Below are 20,376 nucleotides of genomic sequence, written 5' to 3' on the forward strand. Positions count from 1 at the left end.
TGTTGCAGAGAGCCGGACCCCCATTGGTACAGAGAATCTGGAATGTGTTTGGAAAAAAAAAGCTGTCTGTGAAGTGTACGTGTGAGGGAAAGTGTGGTAGGGTAAACAGCCACCGGTATCAGAGCCGCTTGTGCCCAAATGGTCTGCTTGCACTAATTATAGTTTTTGTTTCATACAATGTAGAAGGTAGGTGGTGACTGGTATTAGATTCCAACTGGGTCCGATGTGAATGTCTATATAGTTATTTAGTAGTAGAGTACTGTAATTAAGAATCATTCCTGTTTGTCTCCCATGCGTTCAATAGTTACCTTTGATTGTAACTTGTGTCCACCCATCCTCTGTGAACCCACTGAACCTGATATTTTTGGTGCTGCAAGCAGGGTTCAAAGAGTTTCGGCTGGACACACGTGGAGTATGAGAGATTGTGCGAGTGAGTGTGTGTATGTGTGGGTGTCCTGTTGGATGCATGTTTTATTATGTACCAGCTCACCAATGGGGGGCGGCAGGAGACAACCCACAGCTAGAAAAGGAACCCCGGGGTCGGAATACAAAATCCCTGGGTGGATCAACAACTATCAGGGGTTCAGCTGTTTGGTGGCGCGGCTGGCACATTGTTTCCCTCCTGGAGGAATCAGGGTCTCTCAAGGCCAGGGTGAGCCTTATGATATCCCTTCTTGGGTGCCAGTGGGGTATCACGTCCAATTTAAGTAATCAGGGCGCCCAGAAAGATGAACAGATTAAATTGCTAAAGCTCCATTGAGGATCCCTGTATGAGTCACTGGACACTGCCAGAGCGCGCATCAATCAATAGTTTGGAGGCTATGTAAACTGAAGGTGGCTGCCAGCTAGTCAATGCATGGCAGCTTCAGGTGGTCCACCTGTCCAGCTGGTCTGTCGATCCTGTAAAAATCAGAGCTATCAGAGTGAGCGGGGAAGAGAGTGATATGTGATCGGGAGATGTTGGCAGGACAATGATGACTTTGCAGAGGCTGATTTCACTTACGCGCAACTCTCCCGGAGACCTTGCAAGCCCAGCAGGTAACCACGCATTCCCAGACCCAACACGTGAACCCCTCATCAGCCTTCCTCAATGGGGAGATTCCTGAGAACAGAGAGGGTCCAAGCGGACAGATAAGGGGCTGGTACAAGATCACAGAGACCTGGGAATGCTCCATCAAGGAGTTGGCTGGGCTAGCAGATACCGCCAGCGATCGGGTGAGCACTTAACTGAATGGCTACTCTGGCTGAGGGACGGGGCCCCCTTCCCCATATTTGCCTCTTCCACCTAGAGGTCAACAATCTGGGCAGTCTGTCTGCACAGCAGACGGAGAACAACTCTCTGCAGGTTCCACCTGAAGGCATCGATGAGGAGACCACTGTGGTGTGGGCCAGGTACCCTACACTTTTTGAGTGGGATTTGATGTGCCCACCGCCAATAGTCAGTGAGGGCATGAGGGTCATTGGAGAATGGTCCCTTATTACTAGCATCTATGGTGGGGCTCCTGGGTGCAACCTTCTTGAGGAGGCCAGGGGAACCTCCACCTTAGTTACCACCATCCAACCTGACCTCAGAGGGATGGTCTTGCTCTTGATGGGTCCGGAAACTGGCAAAATCGTCTGGGAAGCCATTGCCCTTCTGAAGGGAATAGAATATTTGGATCAGGGAGCACCTGCCCAGGGGGTACCTGCATAGGTTCGCCATATGGAAACAAGGCCTGGTGACAGGAAGATGGTTGAGAGCACATTCCTCTTGTCCTGCAGGGACATGTGTTGATGTAGACCGTGCCCACATACATGGCATCTCTACCCTTGCCATGTTCATGATGTGGCAGGAGTACTGTGGGGGAAAAAGCCGCAAAAACCAGCACCGCCCACTGCGGCCCCCACTACGCAGCCTTCTGCTCTCCCCTCAGCAGAGGTGACCCCTGCTGCTCTCAGGGCAGAAATTATCTCAATGGTGTGACAGGAAATCTGCAATAAAAGTGCACAATTGGACCCATAGGATGGAGGCCAGGGACCCTGGTGGATCCATTCAGTGGTCCTATCTTGCCCACTTGACCAGAGGCACCGGGCAGAACACACAATTATCCCCAGGTATCCCGAAGGGTGGAGGGGGCCTGGTTAGTATAGAAGAGCTAGGGTGCTCCATACTCTCTCCCTCTCCATTGGCGATGAGTCTCCCTATCCAGTCCCAGTACTAGCCTCCCATGGGTACATCCTTGGAATGAAAGTGCTCAAGGAGCAGTGAATTCGTCCCAGCAAGGTATCCATGTGAGGATGCTCACTCAAACATGGCCACAGTGGACGCCATTCACAATGCCGCCATGAACAGTGCAGCACAAATCTGTACAGCCTCCATCTGCTTTGATGATATAAAATCCAGTGCTTTAGAAACATGGGCCCACAGGAAAAGCGGTCACCTGTGGTCTGAATGAACCTGGCAGTGGGCAGAGAGCTTAGAGGTGGCATTAACCCAATATCAGGTATGGAGAGCGATAGACAATTGCCACACGTGCCAGCAGGTTAAACGATGTGGCTGGCAGATGGATACATCAAGGCACATTCGGCACACCTATTCTAGTGTCCTGGTGGCAAAGCCCTGTGAGTGAGCCAACCAGGACATCACAATTCGGGGACCAAAGTACCTCTCTTCCATTTAAGGAACACCATGGGAGGTACAGTCCAGTCAAGGCTGACATTTTACAGAGTCTAAGGTACAAAACTGAGTGACAGAGGCTGGTATCTCGTGGCTGTTGCACATCCCCTATCATCCACAAGTATCGGGTCTAATTGAAAGAATGAACTGTCTCCTTAAGCAAAAGCTGTGCACGCTGAGACCCAACAACACGCTTAAGGGGTGGATCAACATGCTGCAAGAAGTGGAGGAACATCTTAATTCACATCCTACTACACAGGGGCGATCACCACTTTCTAGACATTTGGCCACAAAGTAGATGAGGTTGACCTTCAGGGCCCTGAGGAGTCAGTAGGGTATGGGTGCAGCAGCCGCAAGGTCCACCCAAAAGTGGGGAGGTAGTTGCTCGAATGGGTTGTGTTTCCCAGAGAAATATTATTATGTTTCCACACTAACAAGCTCTCCAAGAGGGAGTGAAGAAAATTCCTACCACCCATCCTGCAGGGCAAAGACAACTCAACGTTATTGAAGACCACCCTGCAGGACAAAGTCCACAATTACAACAGACTGCTGCAATTCCCCTCACTGATTTTCAGTCTTCCAAACATCATCATTAGTCTGTTTTAACTACAATAGACGGCAAGAGGCATCGTCATTGAATTTGATTATGTGCCTTGTCTATCATACGTAATGTACTTGTTAATATATCGATCCACTTGATTTCCATCATTTTAGACACAATTTTACAGTTATAGCATATTACTTAGATTTTTCAATTTTGAAACCAGTTACTGATTGTGTTTGTAGTGTTTGGCAAATGATGCGACTTCCGAGGGTGAAATGTTTATGTGGATTGTGGATGGTCATGTGACCTCCCTGTCTGAAACTTATTTGAATGTCACATCACCTGCCAATCAAGTTTGAACTCCTGCCATCCAATAGTGCACACCTTACCGTTGTCTCATTTAAATTATTTAGCGTCATGCCCAGGTCAGAACAGCGTAAAACATCAATGCACACCACATTTCTCTTTCTTTGCCTCTTAGTCCAAGTCCTGAACATCACTCTACTCCAGGTTGCTACTGTGGACATTGCTGGAGGAGTCGCAGGTAAGGTGTGCGCTATTTTGAGTAGTATTGCTTACAAGTAATATTAATTTCAAAGGATTTTGTAAAGCTGAGTACCTTCAAAATGACATAATTATCACAATAAATATTTAGAGACTAATTGTCAAATGAATCAAAATTTCCAAACTATAAAGAAGTTTGAGGAGGTCTTGTACGTTTCCAAATATCACTTTGATAAACAACCGACTTAGCTGTTAAGTGCTAGTCTTTTCATTTTCTATTACCTGCAATCAACATTATTCAGCATTGACAACTGGGTGATTTGTAGATCTTCTGGTTGCATTTCACAAACTGCATCAGAAATTTTCTGTTGGTCATTAGAATCAGTGATTCCAATCTGCATAAAAATTAAAATTGCGACAATTTATGCTCAGACCAGGACATATTAAGGAAAGAACAATTCATACTGTCACAATTCTCCACAAATTTAACCTCAGGGCAAATCCATTCTTACAATTACTATCATTCAGAAAAATAATTCTTCTATATGTTTTGGGAGTGCCCAAATTTAGAGAGATTCTGTAAAGACATTTTCTGTCAAGCTGTACAGTAATGGGAAGCCCTGTGCCGGCTGTACAGCCATGATGGCAAAGGGATCCCACACCAGCCACTGGGAGGGAGGCCAAGGCTGCTGGAAGATGAGCCGGTAGGTGCCGCCCAGGGATCTCTGGATTTCCTGTTATCTACGATTCTTAATTTGGAACCTTGCCCGTTAATTGCTTTGTTTGTTTTTTCACTCATGATTCAGATAAACTTATATCGGCATCTCAAGAAAAAGTTTTACCTTTTACCACGTTGATAGGCAGACAAGCAATTTTATGGAAATGGAAAGATGATTCATCCCCTACTCATATACAGTGGTTATATGACAATGTCCTATTTAAGTTTAGCGAAAATTAGATAATATTAAAGACAGAAAATTTCAATTTATGAAATTGTGGGGCCCATTCTTAGAATTTTTTTTTATAATTGGAAGAATTAACAATTATTGTCTGTACCGGTGGTTGATCGCCTGTTCTCCAGGGGTCGCCAGTGGTTTCACATTATCATTTTTTTAAAAATAATTTATTAGGAAACCTTGATTAGAGGAAGGCGATGGATTAGATTTAGTTTTTTTTTTCTTTTTATCTTTATCTTATGGGTTTAACATGTTATTTCAATTAAATGTTTTTAAGGTATAAACAATTATTGATGTAGTTTTATTTTTTTCAATTGGCTTTTTTGTGCATGCTTACATATATACAAATGAATGACTATGTAATTGTTAATGCTGCATTTATGCTTATATATTAAACTCTATAAAAAAAATATTTTTCATCATTTTGCACATCTTTGTTGATTCCAAAGCAGAGACAACCCTTTAATTTCTACTTTTTGTTTGTAAATCTAATTTTATTCTGTCCTCTTGCTGTCTCCTTTTCTTCTACAGTGTTCATACAGAAGGTCTAGTCTGATGATTTTAACACATCTCAGCCCTTCAAATAACTGTTGTTCTACCTTCTCCATCTTTTCCTTTACATTTGCCCTTCTTCTCGTGTTTAGTACAATATTTTCATCATTAACATCCCCACCCTCCTGGCTACACGACACAATAAATGTAGTTCCAAATAATTTTTCCAAAATCACAACTTGCCAAATGATTCTTCACCAACATCTCCTATCAAAATCTTCACCACCTGAAAACATGGATTCACCAACTCATCCATTATCTGACCAACTTGCAAACTAACCTGATTTAGAAACTTTTCCTCATAGTTGTTTCGTCAATTTCTTTCAGATTTCCCATCTAACAATTCAACAGGAGTACCCTCAACAAAGATGACCCAGCACCACCTGGATTATGGACAACTTCGGACAGGAATTAAATCAGGACTTTGCCAGCAGCCTTAGTCCTTGTTCTTGTCAATACTTTGAATTATAACTGAACTATTAACACAAAAGATTTCTCTATTCTGCAATGCAAGTCTAATCTGTAATCTATAATAATGGTGAATCAATTGTGTGATGTAAACATTGGTCTTATGCTAACTCATTAGTCTTCTGTTTTAAACAGTGCTCATTCCAGACATTTGGTCAAACTCACAAAGACAGCACCAACTTTAAGAATTTCAAACTGTCTTTACACTAATTTGACAATAATTTTATTTGCAAATGCATTTACAAATTTGGAACTGTTGAAATCCCATCCACATTCACAAAAATATTTTGAAAATAGGACCGAGATCAACTAGAAAAGTGGGCCAAGGGGTGGCAGATGGAATTTAATTCCAATAAGGTGTTGCATTTTGATCATTTAAACCAGGGCAGGACTTGCACAGTAAATGTTAAGGACCCTGGAGAGTGTGGTACAACAGAGAGACTTAGGGGTACAGGTTCATAGTTCTCTGAAAATGGCACCAAAGGTAGGTAGTGATATAAAAGGCATTTGGCACACTTGCGTTCACTGATTACAGGAGATGGGCATCGTATTGCAGCTGTACAAGATAGTGAGATCTCACTTGAAGGACTGCATGCAGTTCTGGACATCCTGCTATAGGAAGGGCATCATTAAATTGGAAAAGGTGAAGAAAGATTCACATGGATGTTGTTGAGATAGATGGGCTTGAGTTATGGGGTTCATAAAATCATTAAGGACATAGAAAAAAAATAGAGGGTCACAGCATTTAATCCTAGGATTAAACTAGAGGGAAATAGGTTTTTGGTGAATGGAGAAAGATTTAAAGGGGTCCTGAGAGATAAGCCTTTCACAAATATGGAATGAGCTTTCAGAGGAAGCGAGGGAAGTGGGTACAATTACAGCATTAAAAAGATACTTGAGCAGGTTCATGGATTGCAAAGGCTTAGGGAGATATGGGGCAAATACACATAAATGAGACTTGCTCAGGAAGGCCCATTGATCAGCATGTTGGACTGAAGGGCAAGTTTCTGTGCTGTATAACTGACTCCATAACAAAGCAACTAAGTAAACTTGAAAAAACTATGAATCACTTGATTTCTTATCAGAGGTGAGGTTAGAACAATGGGAAAAGGAAGGTTGTTGTGGGAAAGATGCAATAAAGAAAAACAAGAAGGATAATTAGCTCACTTGGATATCTCTGGAGAAATGGACTTGCTAACCAGATTTGGAGATTGATGGCTAAACCATTTAACCTCATGCAATGCCATCTGTAACGATTGAACATCATGGTGTTACAAATCTACGTTATTTGCATGATAAGCAGACATTTTATTCCCTTATGTTCTCCTAATATATCTTCTATATTCTTTTCAAGGTTAGAATATGGAGAAATTCCCTGTTAAAGATAAAACCGCAATGTTCACAACAGATTTTTGTGAGGCTACGTTTAGCAGAATTTTTTACTCTTCCTGTCTCCTTAAATCCTGCTTTGTAGGAATGTTGAAGTAATAAAGTGCAGTTGAAATGTGACAGGAAGCACTCAAATATGGAATGAAACATAGCAAGTCAATGTGTGCTGAAAATTTTGTTTTTCCACTGACATTTGGAATGTATACTGACATGAGTAATTTTGTCCATTAGTTAAATGACTATGATGTGTGGTATTAGAAGCAGCATCTAGGAATCTTGTAAATGTAATGATTCGATTCTGTGTCAAATTATAAACTGTAAAATCCTGACTGGTTTATAGACTGTTTGGCACAATCAGACAGCTTAAGTGACTTTAATACAGTGCATGGCAATGATTTACATCCCAAGTATTGATACATGTACAGTTTTTAAACACAATTTGTACAGTGTACATAATGACAGGAAATTACTGATGTTTATTTAAAATCCAATATGACATTTAAAGTTATTGAGTGACAAGTTACCATTCACAGATGAACATGCAGACATCGTCAAAACATAAAATTCCCTTTTCTATACCCCAAAGTCAAATACAATGAGCATTTAACATGCAGGAGAACATACCACTTTGATAAAAGGCCCTTTCTACATGAAGATTTGGCAAGCTCCCAGGTTTCACTCCTTAAAAAAAAAATAACCCAACTTTTTGTGGCACTGAGAAATAGAAGTTCTGCATACTTCCACTCTTTCAAAATATTGCCAAACACTTTTTTTCCCCCCCCCACAAAGAGGTACTAATGAAATCTAGTCACTGGTATAATGTAGAAAGCATCAACTAGTTTGTGCAAAGTGACAAACGGCAATGGGCTATGACCAAATTCTAGATTTTTCATCTTAGCGGATTGTGAAATAAATATTCGCTTGGATTTCTTTACTCCTCCTCAAAAGTCCCATTCAATCTCTTGTGCCTGCTAAAGAGAGCAAACGACCTTAATTCAACATTTCATTTGAAAGACAGTAATTCCAACTGCTACTTTGCAATAGAGTGTTGACAGTTGACTGATATTTATGGGAAGGGGTTGGGTTGTGTTTCAGCCTCAATGTTCCAGCCTGAATGTTCACTCGGGTGTTTGTCTCTTGCACTTGGTAAGGCATCGGCTTTTCAAGATGGAGATGCCACATGCAACTTCATGCTATTCCTATCTAACCAGCGTGGGAACTAACTGGTGACTAATGCAGGAACCCTTTAAATTTACTCTCATTGTCTGAGGTAAAGATTGTGGCAAGCCCATCCATACTCTCACAGTTTAAACAGTCATCATATCAGTCTGTATCTGATGAGGTAGCTTCATCATCAGTGCCCCACAATAAATCATCTTCCATTGCACAAGAGATACTTCACTTTATAAACAATTTTATTATAGTCTCTACTTTCATTTTATCCCATGTTTTGAGCACAAAGTCATACAGTTCATCAAGTGATGCAGTACTCATTGCCCCGCCTTTTGTGAATTATTTTTATGCACTCATCCTCCATGTATTCCATTCTTCATGCACATTGTCTTTGACTGGTTTGTTCAAGCAGAGAGGTTGCAAAAGAGATGTCAAACCATATTGGATAACCGCCATGTAAGTTTATTTAGTGCTAATCTACTTATTGGTCTTTATCAATTAAGTGACTATGAAACACATCCCAGACCAGTAAACTCCTTATGTAAACCACACATGTCCACACATTGTCCAACCATAGTTTTACACAATTTTCATCCATCCTTTTTCATGAAAATGTACAAAAATATCTGCTGGGAATTTTATTTTAGGTTTAATTTTATGCCTGAAGATTACCCTAGGTCTTAACTTCGTCCTGTTGGCCATGCACGATAACACCACGGTACTTCTGGTTTGCCGTTTTCACACATTTCCATTCCACTGTTCTATTGCCTATCATTGTTAAAATTCATGGGGGTTTCATCCATGTTTCCAATATTTGCCAATGCAAACCTGTGTTTCTGCCGGTTACATATAATAAACTGGTGAAAACTTACAACTTTATGATCAATATCTTTTGGTAGTTTCTGAGCAATTTTTGTTTTTGTCATAATACCATATTTTTCCTGTTCACGAAACAGTTGCACCAGCCTACTATAGCTTCAAACTTTTTACTGAGTTCTGGGTGCAACTCTGCCACTTCAGTGCAAATGTTCTTATTTTATTTTGTGTGCAATCTCACCTCTGTTCACATACCCATAATGAGATGTGACTTTCCAATTTTGGCCAACAAGCCCAGGGTGGATGGAGGGCTGTACAAAAGGAAAAAGAAAAAGAAAAAAAGGGCCCAGTGGAGGTTAGGGGCTGTACTGGTCAGGGGTGTGAACCGCCATGGTGCCGGGATTGGGGTCGCTGGAGTCGTGTCGCCGGCAGGCTCGTAGGGTGCGGCCACTGCTTCGCTCAATTCCCCAATGGCATTGTTAACAGTCTGGCCTGAGCTGGTGGGGTGGTGCTGGTCCCTCTGTTCAAGCACATGACCTGGGGAGAAGGATTTGGGGGAGGTTGGGTTGGAAGCACTGTGGCGCCTGATCCGGCTTGGGCTAGGTCCCTTACCGAGACTGTGTCCTCCCGCCTGTCCAGGTACTCAATGTAGGCATAATGCGGGTTCGCATGGAGCAGAGTCACTCGGTCAACCAAGGGGTCATTCTTTGAGTACTGGACGTGGTGTCGTAGGAGGACCGGCCTGGGAACCGTGAGCCATGCCGGTATGGTTGTTCCTGATTCAGATTTCCTCAGGAAAGAGAACATCCTTTCGTGAGGGGTGGCATTGGTTGTGGTGCATAGGAGGGAGCGGATGGAGTGTAGTGCATTAGTGTGCATGTCCTGCCAGCAAGAGGTGGGGAGACCTTTGGACCGGAGGCATTCTCTCTTTCGACTTGCCCATGACTGCGTGGGTTATAGCCGTCCTGCTTGAAGCAATACCACGCTCCAAAATGTACTGCCGCAGCTCTGCACTCATAAACGAGGACCTCCTGCCACTGAGGATTTAACTGGGGTACCTGAAGATGGCGAAGATGCTGTGCAGAGCCTCTATGACTGAGGAGGCGGTCATGTCCGAGCAGGGCACAGCGAATGGGAAGCGAGAGTACTCCTCGATGGCCGTGAGGATGTAGGTATTATGGTAGGGACTCCTTGAAGTTCACGCTGAGACACTCAAAGGGGTGGGTGGCTTTGATGATGTGGATGTTCTCCGGACGGAAGAAGTGGGGCTTGCACTCAGCGCACACCGGGCAGGCTCGGGTCATGGAGCGAATCTCCTCGACCGTGTAAGGCAGGTTGCGAGCTTTGACAAAGTGCGCGAACCTAGTGACCCCTGGATGACAGAGCTCCTCGTGGAGTCTCTGCAGCCTGTCCAGTTGTATGTTGGCGCAAGTCTCCCTGGAGAACACATCTGGCGGGTCATTGAGTTTACCAGGCTGATACAGTATGTCATAATTAAAGGTGGGGAGCTCGATTCTCCACCTGGCGATTTTGTCATTCTTGATCTTACCTCACTGGGTATTGCTAAACATGAAGGAGACCACGCGTTGGTCGGTCAGCAGTGTAAAGTGTCTGCCAGTGAGGTAGTGCCTCCAACGACGTACTGCTTTGACTTGGAATGGGATGGACTCGTCGATGGCATGCAACATTGCAGCAGCGATGTCCGATTTGATGCGGTCGAAGGCTGCTCTGGCTTCGGTTGACAGGGGGAAGGAGGTGGTCTTGATGAGTGGTCTTGATGAGTGGCCATGCCTTGTCGGCACAGTGTGGAACCCATTGGGCATAGTAGGAGAAAAAGCCCAGGCAACGTCTGAGTGCCTTCTGGGTGTGGGGGGCAAGACCATGAGGGGACGCATGCGGTCTGGGTCTGGCATGACCACCCTGTTCTCCACCATGCAACCTAGAGTTGCGAGCCGAATGGTCCGGAAGACACACTTGTCGAAATTGTAGGTCAATGTTCAGCCGAATTGCAGTCTGAAAATTTTTTTCAAGGTTGGCATCATGATCCTCCTGTCATGGCCGCAGATGGTGACATTGTCCTGATACAAGAAAGTAGCAGTTAGCCCGTTCTGGTCCACCATCCGGTCCATTTCCTGCTGGAAGACCGCGACGCCATTTGTGACCCCAAAGGGTACCCTGAGGAATTGATACAGGTGCCTATTCGTTTCGAAGGTCGTGAAACTTCAGTCTTCTCGGCGGATCGGGAGCTGATGATAGGCCAAAAGTAAGTCAATGGTGGAGAATACGTAGTATTGGGCGATCTGATTCACCACATCCGTGATCCGTGGAAGGGGGTACGTATTGTTAGGTCTGCTTTGTTCATGAATGAGTGAGACAAACACCAGGCTGAGTCGAAATCAGGGTTCTTTGTTCTTTATTACCGGATTGTAACACTTGCGACTAACAAGTTAGTCGGAGAATGCATTCTGCCGTTATCAGCAAAATGGTGATTTTTTATACCCTTGGATACATGCTTAGAACATCATCATATCATTACTTGTCCAATGACTAAAACTGTTGCTATCCTTTCCCTGCTAGCTTCCTGCCTCTCAATCCATCAATGTCTCTCTTATCTTGTAAGTACAAGGATGCATTCTGTTACTCCTTAGTACTGGGTGACTCCTTCTCCGGTCCCATCTCATGATGTTTTACCTAACAGGAGTACAAGGACACCTCCCCTTCTTGTTACTGCCCTGTACAGGGTAACTCCCTACACATTCCCATCTCATGATGTTTTACCTTACAGTATCCAGAAGCGTGAAGCGGTTGATTGTCTGGCTGTAGTCAACCACCATTTGCGGCTTCTCCCCATTTTTAAACAATCACCACCTGGGCCCTCCAGGGACTCAAGTTAGGTTCGATAATGCCCTCATCCAGCAGTCTGCGCACCTCGCTTATGATAATTTTCCTGTGTTCATAACTATATTGCCAGCTTTTAGTGGCCACAGGCTTCCAGCCAGGGGTGAGGTTTGCGAAGAGCTTTGGCAGAGCAACTTGGAGGGTGGAGAGGCTACAGGTGAGGCCCCGGGGCATAGGGGCGGGTGGCTCGGGGTGCTGCTGGCAGGAGGCTTCCGGGGGTGGAGTGGTTACAGACAGAGAGTGGAGCGTGAGGCCTCCCAAAGTGCAGGGAAATGGTTTGAAACTGAAAATCCAGTCCCAACAGTGCAGGGGCACACAATTGGGGAAGGACTAATAGTTTGAAGTCTGTGAACGTGATGCCCTGGACTTTCAGGGTCGCCATGCAATACCCCTTTTCTCCTGTCGAGTGCGATCTGGTCGCCAATGAAATCCTCTGGGCAGTGGGGAGAATAGCTAGTCTGCAATGGTGGGCCAGGTCTGGGTGAATAAAACTGTCAGTTGACCCCGAGTCAAATAAGAAATGGGTACAGTGTCCATGCACTTTAACCAGTTCCATTGCTTTTGTGAGGGGATGGGGGAAGTCCTGGTCTAAGGTTACTGATGCAGCGACTTGTAAGGGGAACAGTGGAGTCCTGCATGATGACATCACGCAAACAGTTGGGCCTGAAGAGACAGCGTTGAGGAGTTGGTGTTGCTGCCTGCAGTCTGCTGGGGGTGTCGGCCAGTAAACGGTAAGTGTTCGGGGTCGCTGCTTGCTGTCCCCGGTGGGGCAGTCAGTCGGGCAGTCATTGGCGGTGGGTACCGGGTCGGTAGCGTTGGTCGCAGCGGCGTGTCCCCAGTTGGTAGCGGCAGCGGGTGTGGCGTGTCCCTGGTCAGCAGCGGTGGGCGCGGCGGCGGGCTCAACAGTGATGGCGGCGGCGGCTGTTGAGGTCGGGGCCGGGGCCTGGTCGGACATTGCTTCATGAGGGAGGGTGCACGTCATTGCGGCGAAGGTGGGTTGTACCTTCCGCGCTCGCCATCTGCCCCGTGATGTCAGGCGCTGCCGCACAGTGGAGCCCTCACTCTCATTGGAGAAGAGTTCTGAGGAAGAAGTGTTTGAATGGGAGGGTGGTGGCTGGGCTTCACATGAGGCACTGTGTTTGACGGTGGCCATTTTGGAGCGACAGACTACAGCAAAGTGGCCATTTTTAAGGCACTTCAGGCACTGGCTTTTCTCACTGTGCACTGGGACTTGCTGTGCTTGTTCCTCCCGCAGAAATAACACTTCTTCAGGGCAGTGTAGCAGCAGCCGACAAGCCGTTGGTGTGCTGGGGGGTAGTATGGTAGAGGGAGGGCATCCTACTCACATCAGGACATTGGGGTCCAACCCCGAGATAACACGTCCATACTTAAGACCACATCCTCCATTGTCTCTGTGATGCGGATCATGTCCTCTAGGTTTTCTCCCCCGTGCTCTAGCAGGTGCTGCGTCACCTCATTCGATTGAACCCCAGCCACATAGGCAACCCGAATGAGATCATCTGTGGTCTCCGCAGCAATTCTGTCTGTACAGGCACAGTCCTTGCCCATTGCCTTTAGTGCTTGAATATAAGCTCTACAGGACTCACCGGGCTGTTGCCTCCTTGTTGCAAGTTTGTACTGAGCATAGACCCTGTTCACCAGTCACTCGTAGAGCCCTTTCAGCACCTTCATGGCTGCGGCGTAAGTGGTCGCGTCCTGGACACTCTGGTAGACTCTCGGGGACACCATAGTCATCAATATTAGTAGTCAATGGCTGTCCTCTATCACGGCAGGGTCAGAGAGGTGTAAATATATTTCAAAGCATCTCGCCCAGTGCTTAAAGTCATTCGAGGCTGTAGCTGACTGTGGATCGATGTCGAGGCATTCCAGCTGTAGCATACACTCCATCCCTTCAAAACCTTTTTGTTAATAAAATTGTAGAGCGCGTCGAAAGAACCAAGGACTTGTTGATCCAAACCAAGGCTTTTATTAACTAAAAGACTGAAGCATATCACATGTAGGTTGACCAGTCCTTTAAGACCTGCCCGTAGGCGTGGCTACACTCTCAGCCAATCACAGTCATCCTAAACTACAATCAGTACATATACACATTGGTGATAGAATCTGTACTATCACACTGAGATAGGGGAAAATATCACCATTAGTATCACCTGATGCCCCTTACAGTAACGTGGGGAAAATATAATATTGGTTCACTTGGCAGGAATATATATTCTCCAAATAGTGAGAGATTGCAAACATCCAAATTACAGATGGATTGTGATGGCCTCCTACATAATTTGCAAAAACTTGGTAATGCAGGTAGTTCTGGATAATATCAATTTTTGTTTGAAATTCTTTCACAAGAATAAAAATATTGAACACTACCCAAATGTCCTTGTCCTAAATAAATCCTTACCATTTATATTATTATCGAAACAGCAAAGAAAATCTGAAACATCTCTTCTCTTTAAAAAATCCTGTATTGATTTTAAAGGGAACTTGAAAAAAGTTATCAAACAGTTTCAGTCCAGTTACTAAGTTTGAGAAGTAGACAAAAGGTCTTCCAAATATTGCTGGGCTTCCTGTACCGAACATAGCCACTTAGATTTATCAGGAAGTGTGACTTAAAGATGCGCAAGGTCCAGCAATGCAGGTTTGCAGCCACGTTTATACAATTCTGACAAATTCTCTGTAAGCAGCATGCTCCTTCAATACCTCAAAGCAGAAGTCTTCCACAATTCTGATGTCTTGACCGTGATATTCAAGCATCCCTCTACAATAAGATTCATGTACAAGAAAATCTCTTATTTGATAACGGTGCAGTCTGAGAGTAACCGAACACATCAGCGGTTTCCACAATTGTTTCAACAGCAGAGATTCTTTCCTCATAATCATCCATTCTCTTTCTTAAAGCATCCAGTTTAACATCAATTTGATCCAAAAAGCCTTCAAGGTCATCAGCTGACGACTTTCTGAGTTGTTCCAACAAAGAAGCAATATTTTCCATAGTTAAGGGAGTTTCTTATTCTCTCTTTCAACCTTTACCACTTATTGTAGTCATCTTTAAAATAATTGTGATTTAAAAGTATATACTTTGATGCAAGTTATTTTAGTACAAGGACGTTAGTAAATGGAAGACTTGTAAAGGAGTCAGGAGTAACATTAACAAGCTGCAACTCCATCAATTGCCAGGAGGAAGTCCAGCCAGGTTCTTGTAGGGATGTATAAAGCAGCCCTTCCCTCTTCCTTGCTGAAGTGGACCAACTTGGACGAGAATGGACATCAAACCTGGCCTTTCCTTTTTTTTTTATATACATATTGTAAATATGTATATTTCCATTAACAATGGCGTGAAGCAAGGCTGTGTTCTGGCACCAACCCTCTTTTCAATCTTCTTCAGCATGATGCTGAACCAAGCCTTGAAAGACCCCAACAATGAAGACGCTGTTTACATCCGGTACCGCACGGATGGCAGTCTCTTCAATCTGAGGCGCCTGCAAGCTCACACCAAGACACAAGAGAAACTTGTCCGTGAACTACTCTTTGCAGACGATGCCGCTTTAGTTGCCCATTCAGAGCCAGCTCTTCAGCGCTTGACGTCCTGCTTTGCGGAAACTGCCAAAATGTTTGGCCTGGAAGTCAGCCTGAAGAAAACTGAGGTCCTCCATCAGCCAGCTCCCCACCATGATTACCAGCCCCCCCACATCTCCATCGGGCACACAAAACTCAAAACGGTCAACCAGTTTACCTATCTCGGCTGCACCATTTCATCAGATGCAAGGATCGACAATGAGATAGACAACAGACTCGCCAAGGCAAATAGCGCCTTTGGAAGACTACACAAAAGAGTCTGGAAAAACAACCAACTGAAAAACCTCACAAAGATAAGCGTATACAGAGCCGTTGTCATACCCACGCTCCTGTTCGGCTCCGAATCATGGGTCCTCTACCGGCACCACCTACGGCTCCTAGAACGCTTCCACCAGCGTTGTCTCCGCTCCATCCTCAACATCCATTGGAGCGCTTACATCCCTAGCGTCGAGGTACTCGAGATGGCAGAGGTCGACAGCATCGAGTCCACGCTGCTGAAGATCCAGCTGCGCTGGATGGGTCACGTCTCCAGAATGGAGGACCATCGCCTTCCCAAGATCGTGTTATATGGCGAGCTCTCCACTGGCCACCGTGACAGAGGTGCACCAAAGAAAAGGTGCAAGGACTGCCTAAAGAAATCTCTTGGTGCCTGCCACATTGACCACCGCCAGTGGGCTGATATCGCCTCAAACCGTGCATCTTGGCGCCTCACAGTTTGGCGGGCAGCAACCTCCTTTGAAGAAGACCGCAGAGCCTACCTCACTGACAAAAGGCAAAGGAGGAAAAACCCAACACCCAACCCCAACCCACCAATTTTCCCCTGCAACCGCTGCAATCGTGTCTGCCTGTCCCGCATCGGACTTGTCAGCCACAAACGAGCCTGCAGCTGACGTGGACTTTTTACCCCCTCCATAAATCTTCGTCCGCGAAGCCAAGCCAAAGAAGACATATTGTAAAATTCCTATACTCTGGAATTAAAGCATCCAGCAGCCTCATGCAACTGGACCAAAAAAAAAGCTGAAAATAAAGGGTAGGTTAAAAAAATACGAAAGTTTAAAGTGACCCGTCATGGTGAGTTCGCCAATCATACAACCAGAAAATTCACTTATTCACCATCAACCAATCCCCATTGATGCCGGATACTGGGGGATTTACTCTATTAGTAAATCTGTCACTAGAAAATTTAATCAATAGGCGATGGATGGAACCTCAAATAATACTGTTAAAATAAAACTTCTTGAAAAAGGGAACAATCAAATGAATTTTTCTGAAAATTGACACTAATGCTATTTAAAAGATAGATTTAAATAATTGCGGGGTCTGTACCCAAGATGGTGCCACCTGTGCTGGGCAGTGCACCATGAGAGGTTGCAGATCAGGGGAGTAGCAGACTGGTGCAGGGTACCAGAAGTGGGGAAAGCTCACTCCCTTGAGAAGGAGAAACATAGGAGATGGCCCTACAGGACAGTGACCATGACAGCATACCAGCGAGGGGTTCAGTAACAGAAGGACCCACACAGGCCTTTGGCAATTTGCAGTTGGAGGACTCACACAGGCTGTTGGCAACTTGCAGTTGGAGGACTTACACAGGCTGTGGGCAACTTGCAGTTGGAGGACTCACACAGGCTGTGGGCAACTTGCAGTTGGAGGACTCACACAGGCTGTGGGCAACTAGCAGTTGGAGGACTCACACAGGCTGTGGGCAACTTGCAGTTGGAGGACCCACACAGGCTGTGGGCAACTTGCAGTTGGAGGACCCACACAGGCTGTGGGCAACTTGCAGTTGGAGGACTCACACAGGCTGTGGGCAACTTGCAGTTGGAGGACCCACACAGGCTGTGGGCAACTTGCAGTTGGAGGACTCACACAGGCTGTGGGCAACTTGCAGTTGGAGGACTCACACAGGCTGTGGGCAACTTGTAGTTGGAGGACTCACACAGGCTGTGGGCAACTTGCAGTTGGAGGACTTACACAGGCTGCAGATTGCTGGGTCAAGTGAACAATGTATCGGAATCAGGAATAGAGAGGCCTCTGATGCTGAAGGCTTTGTGATTGTGCTGGAGGTTAGGATTTGGAGCTCAGGTTGCCAATGGTTTGAACTGGAGTCCTTGTGGCTGTAGAAGCCCGGGAACATGGAGGTGAATCCACAGACACTCTTTTGCCTCACTTTCTCCTTTTTGTTGGGGCACCTGGCAATGCTCATGGCAACTCTGTTAACTTTACGGCAGACAAAAGTTGGAGTACGTCGTGTACAACACCGATTATCCAAAATTAGATTCCCCAAAATCCTCATTTATCCAATTTTTTTTTTCCCAGAGCCAAACTGACCTCATAGAAATAAATTCACTCGATATTAAATTAGAACAGCGATTGTCCTTGTTTCAGGTAACTCCTTTCCATTTCTTCTTTACCTTCCCCTATTGACTTTTCTCTCTAACTCTCCCTCTCAAACTGCGTGCCACTGCAAGTGGTCAGAAGAATCCCTTGTCCTGGTGTTCTCAAGGAGAGCGGTCTCCTGGGCAGGAATGGGACCTCGGGGATCATTGTCAGTGGCACTCCCTTCCCTCCCTCCCTCCTCAGCATATCAGAGCTCCCGATGTCAACTCTGAACCCCCTCCTCAGCTTACTACCACACACACTCACCGGACTCCCCGGTGTGCATGTGCGGTAGGCCTCGGGGAGGATTTGGAGCCAGGACTCGGGTGTCGGGAGCTTCGGTGACCAGAGAGACAGGAGCCTTCTGACTCACCAGTAAGTGTTCCACTAGGCCAGGAAGCCTCCCCGGGGTTTAGCGGCTGTGTTGGGGACGTGTTGGGAATTGGCAGTGGCAGTTGGGAGGTCTCAGTGATCGGCAGCAGCATTGCGGCCAGCATTTTTTTAGCGAGAATTAAACATGATTTTAATTTGGATAATCGGAGTTGTTCTGTATATTACAGTTTTAATGTATTATTATGTAACAATCAAAGGAATCTTTGAACTTTTTCTTGCAATAGATGAATCTGCACTTGTGTTGCTTTGACTACAAACCCTTCGTAAGTTGAAAAAGAATACAGGTATACCTTGTATAACACTAACAGCGCTGTATCAGTCCCCACACTGATCCCACTGCCCTGCTCTCTCTCCCGACAGCACTGTACAAGTCCCTGAAAGCTTTCTGACTGAACTAAAAGAAGCGATTGATCAGGTTACACAAGGTTCTTGTGTTAAAATGCAAATGTTGCTATTTATTGATGTTTAAAATATCAGAACACCGTTGTGAATTATACTCAAAGTAAAATAAATATAATGGCAATGATTGCAAGCAGTGATCAGCATTGTACTTATGTCTGCTCTGTGAAGATTTTTAACTAGATATAATAAATGAAAAAAAAAGTAAAAAAGCAAACCTTTTCAAGATCTTCTTTCCCCATCATCAGGAGTCCTCTGAGAGATATATCATTCTCCTTCAAAACCAATAATATTTACAGTTACTCCATTACTTGCATAAAGTGACCCCACTTTAGATCTACTGATATCCAATGGCTTTATAAAATAACAATGGATCTCTATTGTGAATATCTGTTGTTGATTTGCCCTTAAAAAGTTAAACAAATAGTTAACCCTAATTCACTCAGTGCACAACAAAGATTGCTTTCTAATGGAGCAGCCACTTATCACAAATGATTTTGAAACTACTCACGACAATTACACAAACAATAATTCGCTCCTCAACGCGTACAAATATATAGATATTCGGAAAAATCAAGATGGTACCTGGGACCAGCTGATGAATGCATGGAGAGTAACTCAGTATGGCAGTCTCACATTATAGAAGAGGGCTGCCTCTGTTTAAGAGTCTCCAAATAGTGTACAGTAATTTCAAAAGCAATAAAACTAAAAAGAAAGCCACTAATACAAGATAACTTAGTAATTCACTTTGGACTTGTTCCAATAGTGTTAATAACATTTTCCATGAAATATAAAAAAAAACACACCTTAAATAACTCCAGTAGATGTTCAAGTTCAAGACCATACAGAAATAGCTCTATTCCATCAAGAGAGGTACTATGTAAATATAAAATAATTCTAATGTTACAAATTATCATAATTCTAAATATAACAAATTATCAATGACAAATGTAGAGTTTTTATATCAGAGTTGCCTCCTGAATAAATCACCTCAATCATAATTTTCTGTCAAAATAATTTTCTTTCAAAATAATGCCTCCATTGAGCAGTCATTCTCTAGGTCCTCATAATTAAGTAACAGCCCTGTTTTTTTTCACCTCACGACATATAAATAATTTTTATGTCGTTGGTGGGAGAGAAGGTATGGAAGAAACCAAAACTTGACAGGAAAGGGGGCCCATGAACTTTCGGCAGAGTCCAAAAAAAGGTTGAGAATGTTTGGTCTAGAGGCAAGAAGATTCTAATTATAATGTGGGCAGAAGATAAATGTTGTTTTAATTAACTAGAAGTGGATTTTACATTGCTTGATTCTTATCATTAAACAAGTATCAATAGAAGGGTTGGCCTTGTCAGTTTCCAAAGCAAATCAAGGAATAAAAATTCATTATCCATAATTTTTTGCAGAGATTTATGAATTCTGTAAGGGGAAATTACCATTATCTGAACTACTATTGTGCAAGGGTACTAGATAGCTATGAATATGGAACTTGCAAGACTAAGCTCTTTGCATTTTTGTTGAATATTTTGCTGTTACATCTGGTTTAAAAAGGCTAGAAAATGGATCACTTTGAACAAAGAAGAAACAAGAACTCCAGTTATATGCTCAAATCTAAATTTGCAAATGAATTCAAAACTAATAACTGTCCTTATATGCGACA

General features: G+C 44.3%; 1 protein-coding gene across 2 annotated transcripts in view; it reads right to left on the reverse strand.

Annotated features, from left to right (window-relative positions):
• The window catches only part of asz1 (ankyrin repeat, SAM and basic leucine zipper domain containing 1), a 69,406-nt gene that overhangs the window by 16,462 nt on the left and 32,568 nt on the right, over positions 1-20,376 (reverse strand). For both annotated transcript variants that reach the window (XM_069902820.1, XM_069902819.1), the window contains exons 8-10: positions 19,525-19,594; positions 18,937-18,993; positions 3,987-4,099 (exon numbers count right to left, since the gene is read on the reverse strand). In XM_069902820.1, the coding sequence (XP_069758921.1) occupies positions 3,987-4,099; positions 18,937-18,993; positions 19,525-19,594 (240 nt within the window). The remainder of the gene's footprint in view (positions 1-3,986; positions 4,100-18,936; positions 18,994-19,524; positions 19,595-20,376) is intronic.

Source organism: Narcine bancroftii, chromosome 11 (assembly GCF_036971445.1).
Source record: "Narcine bancroftii isolate sNarBan1 chromosome 11, sNarBan1.hap1, whole genome shotgun sequence".
NCBI lineage: Eukaryota > Metazoa > Chordata > Chondrichthyes > Torpediniformes > Narcinidae > Narcine > Narcine bancroftii.